A 6,000-nucleotide genomic window follows, 5' to 3' on the forward strand; every position below is an offset into this window, starting at 1 on the left:
TTTAGGCAATTCACTGATATCCATTTGTTAGTACTGTTACACTACTGTATTTTTTAAACATTTTTTTTTTTTTATATTCCCTGTTCTGCATTTGCACTAATGGACACATGGAGATTTAAACGCCGACCACGAGCCCTGCAGTAGTTTCACAAATAAAATTCTCAAATTAAAAAAATCTCCCCCACCTCCGAGCTGAGCTTTGAAGTGGCAAGCAGCATTCTGTTCTGTGTTAACTGAGGCAGACTGGTGTAACGCAGACCGCCTGCACCAAATGACATAGTGAGATAGGAGAGCCGCCTCCATAGGCTGAGCCCTAAAACAGGTCCAAGGCTTTGAAGAGGCAATAACCCAAAGGTCCAGAAAGACCAGTGCGTTTATTCAGCGTTCACTGAAATCAAAGCAAATCAAAGAGGCAACATACCTACTGAGAAATGTGGCTGATAGGTTTAGGAAGGCAAAGCATTTCAGTGTGCTGTGAAGTATTTTGTTTTCTTGTGTGATGGTGGAACTTTTTTTGTCTGGATGTCTTCAGGTGAGGGAGACGCTGGCCGCAGAGACAGGACTCAGTGTTCGGGTGGTCCAGGTGTGGTTCCAGAACCAGAGAGCTAAGGTGAGAGCAGCTAACACGGGATGAAGTAGTTCTGTTGGTGAGCGATTTGTGTCCGCACACAACAGCCTTGTTCCATCTCAGATTTACAGAAAAAAAAAAGAGTCCAGCAAATAAATCACCACAACTATGTGTGTTAAACTTATCACTGCATTCCTTTCACAAATGTAAAAAAAAAAAAAAAAACGGCACAAGGAGTTGCAAATCTAGCTCACTCTTGCATTAAATGTCTACGCCCTCCTCTTTTCTGATTATTATCTTGTGAAAACCTTTGATACTTGACAATGAAGTGCACTCAGATACAGATTTTATGTAGTTCACTCGAGGGTGAACGGCGAGGAGCATCCTTTTTAAATTAAAGAGCGCATGTTAGTTTTGGGAGTTCCTCACAACTTTGACTCCTTGGTTTCAGATGAAGAAGTTGGCAAGAAGACAGCAGCAACAACAAGAACAACAGAATTCTCAGAGACTTGGCCAAGGTACAGTCCTGTACATACCCCACATACACAATGGAGGCACATTGTCTCAAAGATCTTCTCGCTGGGAATTGTTTCGTCGCTACATATTTACTGCATTTTACATTTTTCTCACATTTTCTAAATTTTAAAGATCCCCTCCAGACGTGTTTTAAGACATAAAAATACTCTGCTGTAAATAATAATTTGTGTCTGATATGTCTCACCTCCCCCACAAAAAAAGTTCAATTACCGAGTTAAAAATTCTTGATATTACTGTTCTCTGGAGTCCAGAATCTCATTTCAAGTGTTTATCTATTGGACACAAGACGTCTCCTCAGTGTACAGTATATGTGCTGTTTCCAAATCACACTTGTATTAGTTGCATATTGGACCACGACTGGCTCCAAACTAGTTGTGATGTCACAAAATTTTTCTTAAACACGTCTTAAATTTAAGGTGAGCACAGAGAAAATTCCCTCTTTGGTAGATGAATGTTAAAACAGCCTTTCAGTGTCAAACTCTGCATCATTCTGCATAGTGCAAAACATTCAAGTGAAGCAACAATAAGGAAAACACATTTTTGAGTGGAGGGGGTCTTTAAGAAACCACATAATTACTACATTTCTCATTCACATTTTCTAAATCTTAAATTGTCCTTGACGGCACTATACTGTATGAAAAATACAGTGGTTATTCATGTACATGCGGCCAGTTAGAAGGTGCAAATAAGAAGTTATTTCCATATCAATAGCACTATCATTGAAAATCTTAATTTAAAAAAAGTGCTTTAGTTTTTTCTCTTAACGTTTCTGTACTGTAGACAAATTCATTGAAGTTTGTCCAAGAAAAAAGAAAAAAAATTGAGCAAATACAGTTTGGAAATATGTCATCAGTGTAAACAAGAACACTTAACATCAAAAGTAAGTTGGAAATTATGTTTGGAAGCCGAACAGAATGAATGGCAGACATCATTTCACAAAGCCACTGCAAAGGAAAGTGCAGGCGGGGGGCGGGGGGCGGGGGGCGGGAGGGGGGATGGGCTCCAGTGATGAAGCCACAAGAGCTACATGTCCCTCTTACAAGTCAGTTAGCCAAGAGCAGTGTCTGTGAAGGGAATTGTGGGAAAAGCCACAGAGCTACAGGAAAGACTACTGTAGGTTTCCATGGAAATACTAACAGAAACATGCAGGCTGTTCAGGTATTTGGAGGTTATAGCTCTCGCACAAGCACCCGACTCCAATTTGTCAGTATTATAAAGTTTTTCATGTTCTAACAGTCTAAGAAACATGTCCTCTGTCATCATGGTTTCCTTGTTTTCAGCTTATCTGTAATGGTTTTCCTCGTTTGATGTCATTGCCTTATAGAAGTAATGTCCAATCGGATGGAGGGGATGATGAACTCCTTCACACCGCTGGCTCCGCCGCAGCAGCAGCTGGTCGCCATGGATCAGAACGGTTATAGCACAGACCCGTTCCAACAGGGGCTCACCCCCCCACAGATGCCCGGGGACCACATGAACCCATATGGTGAGCATCCCACCCCCACTTTACCAAAAAAAAAAAAAAAAGAAAAAAAAAAACACACACACGCACACCCACTCCTGCTCTCAAAACACACACATGCCTGTCCCTTGATTAACCTCATAGCTCCCCAGTGTGGGGACATTCAGGCAACAGCCCCCCTGATTTAAGCCGCTCACAGAGAAGTGCGAGCAGCTTCTCCTCCCACACGAGATAGCACAAGCGTACCCATTAGCTATTGGGTTTTGAAGTTCATTTTCAAATCGCTTTAATATGGTTTTAACTCTCCGCCTCCGCTTTTGAAACATGCCTGATGATGTTTTTCAATGGTGGTAAAAACATGTGGTCAGTGCGGACAGCTTGAGATAAAGTGCAATCCCGACAACGATTGAGGGCTGTGTGAGCTAATGCATCAGAACGGGGAAAACAACAACTCCTAGTCTTTGATATCCGTGTGATACAGCAAAGAATTAAAATGCAAACACATTAGAAGAGGGGAGAAAATCAGTCAATCATGTGTTAGTCCACAGGATGTAACTGGAATAACACATTTCTGAGTGATGTCCTCAACAAGCCCCAGAGGGACCATTTCCTGAAGTTCATAACTTCCTTATAATTTGCCTCCATTTAGTTCTTCTCGGTAGTAAGAACCCAAATCCCCGGTCTCATCACTCTCCTTTGGTTTGGGGAAAAGAACAATATTGGCAAGGCATTAAAAGATATGTCTCAAAACACTGTCCCCATTTTGTGCAACACTATCATTATGATCCAGAGTGTAATAAAGTTAACTATTCCCTCTAGAGAAATAACATGTTGAGGTTTTATGAAAGGCGTAAACAGTTGCTATTAACCAGATCTTTTAGGAGGATGCCCCTTGTTTACATGCTCCCTCAAAGACCACAATTGTCCCAGCGAGGGCAGCAAAAAGTGAGCTTTGATGATACCGAACAAAACAGTTTTCACGATTGTGAAGACACACAACAGCAATTACTCAAAGTGACTATTAGTAATTATAATTTCCCAAGGCCGCTATAAATCTCAAATACGAGATTTGTGTTGATTCCATCGCCAGTGCCGTGTTGTTCTGTTTCTGAATGACGCCTCTGCCACCGGATCGTGGCGGCTAATCTGCATATTGTCTCTCCGCAGGTAATGATTCTGCATTCCATGACATCGACAGCGACACGTCTTTAACCAGCCTCAGTGACTGCTTCATGGCGTCATCAGAAGTCAACTCCATGCAGGCCCGTGTGGGGAACCCCATCGACCGCCTCTACTCCATGCAGAACTCTTATTTTGCGTCATGAAAGAGAAGAGCCAAGAACGTCAGCACAGAATAAACTGCCCATCTCAAACCTAAAGCGCAGCGGCCAGGAGTTTCTACACTAACACGGACACGGCAGAAGAAACACCTCCTTGCAGTAGCTCCTGGCCTTGTGCAGAAGCTTACTCAAAGATAGTAAAAACCACTTGTAGGACAGTGAAGATTCCTGGGGAAGACTTGTTAATTGTTAGAGATTATTCAGTAGGATCGCTTATCTGTCACAGGAGATATTACTCTTTACTTTGTTCACTTAAAGAAAACAAGTAGATATTGAAGCCACTGATTAAACACTCTCAAACCAAATAACACAGTGAATTTATACAGTGCATGATCAATTGTAAACTAAAACTTTTTGTAAGCCCCCCCACCCCCTCATTCCTCCCTCCCCTCGGTTAAGATGTGGTGTTTGGACTGTTTCTTCTTTACACTACATGGATTTCCATGTTCACCGTTAGCATTTTGATCACTTTCAATAGGTTTAGATATTGTGTTAATAGTAAATAGGTGCAGCATGTCTGCAAGAGTGACTGTACATTTGTGTATGTATGAGAGTTGGCGGTGAGAAAGAATCGTTTAGAGGTTAGAAAAAAGGCGGAGAATTTGGTGGTCGAGTAGGATCAGTGAAGTGTAAATACTTTCCCCAGGCAAATTGGATGTGCATGTTAAAAATGGAAAGCATTCTATTTATTTAACTATAACAGGCTCTTGAAGGTACATATTAAAACTGAAAAGCTTTATTTAAAAAGGAGAGCATTTTTGTTTTTGTTGAGCAATTAGTGAGTTCATGAGTGTCACCACTCATCTGTATGCCTTTTTAATATGAAGATTAACCCTTTTGTTTTTGTTTTTTCTTCAGCCAAGCTGTAAATGAGCAATGTGCTATTTATTTCGTACAGACCATAAACCTTTTGTTGTCATTGTCATATGTGCATTCTCAAAATGTTAAAGTTGCTAATTGACCAAAGTTGACTGGTTTGATGAATAAACAATGTCTTTCTCCTGATAACATTAAATAAATGCCATTCAGTGATCATTCACATGGTGACATTTCAAGTCCCAAAAATCACCTGCTTCATTCTATTCTCGACTCATTACATTATTACATTTAGCCACTGTTGGATGGATTGCCATGAAATTTTGACATTCATGGTGCCCAAAAGATGAACCCTAATAACTTTGGTGATCCTCTGACCTTTCCTCTAACATCAATACTTTGATTTATGACTAATTAGTCATTGTTAGCATGCTAACATGGTAAACACTATATGTCAGCATTGTCATTGTGATTATGTTAGCATGCTGACATTATTTAGCTGAAGCCTCACAGAGGTGCTAGCATGGCTATAGCCTCTTAATGTTATTAATGCCAAACAAAACAGTGAGCACACCCCGTTGATTCACCAGTGTTTTTTGACTACAACATTTGACCTGATCTGAAGTTTGAAAACATTCCAGTGTATGACTTGTCTGTGGGGGAATGATGACGCTGAGGCAGGAACATGTACCTGTAGCGAGGGTGAGGTCAGAGAAAAGTTAAGGTGACATACCAATACAGCTGCATGACTAGAGAGCGAACCCCGCCCATAACCTCAGGGCCTGTCAGGCGGCTGCTTGGAAGTACCATCTGGGTGCGCTTCATCTCTTTGACAGCTCCTCAATGTGGCCAAGTAAGCTTCCACCCACTGTCTGTGTAGTCATGTGACCACACAGATAAACATTTATGATCCCTCGTACTCTGACTCAATAGAGTCATACTCTGACAGGGTTTAATAAGCTTGGCTGCTATTCCTGAGCAGAAGGAGCACATGAAATTGTCAAATCTTAAGAGATTTAGAGCATGTGTGGTATATATATATATATCTCTACTATCAAGTCTTCAATCTGACAGCCAGGTGTTGGACTTGTTGGCAAGTACACTGCAATTCATCTTCACTTGTCACACCAATAGGCTATAATCCCCGGAAGCAGTATGCAGTGACATCAACTTAGTCTTAAACCCTGATTGGATGAGATTCGTTTGAGTATGCAAATGTTAGAAAAAATGGGTCAAAGCCAACCGACAAACAGAAGTATTTTTGATTCTTTTCCTCG

At 41.1% G+C, this 6,000-nt stretch overlaps 1 protein-coding gene across 15 annotated transcripts in view; it reads left to right on the forward strand.

The window, feature by feature from the left end:
• Positions 1–4,926, forward strand: part of lmx1bb (LIM homeobox transcription factor 1, beta b) — a 60,138-nt gene extending 55,212 nt beyond the window's left edge. For all 15 annotated transcript variants that reach the window (XM_042420945.1, XM_042420943.1, XM_042420942.1 and 12 more), the window contains 4 exons: positions 533–610; positions 1,020–1,086; positions 2,430–2,591; positions 3,735–4,926. In XM_042420945.1, the coding sequence (XP_042276879.1) occupies positions 533–610; positions 1,020–1,086; positions 2,430–2,591; positions 3,735–3,892 (465 nt within the window). In that variant the 3' untranslated portion in view covers positions 3,893–4,926. The remainder of the gene's footprint in view (positions 1–532; positions 611–1,019; positions 1,087–2,429; positions 2,592–3,734) is intronic.
• Positions 4,927–6,000: the final 1,074 nt, after the last annotated feature.

This window comes from Thunnus maccoyii, chromosome 9, assembly GCF_910596095.1.
Source record: "Thunnus maccoyii chromosome 9, fThuMac1.1, whole genome shotgun sequence".
NCBI classification, from domain to species: Eukaryota; Metazoa; Chordata; class Actinopteri; order Scombriformes; family Scombridae; genus Thunnus; species Thunnus maccoyii.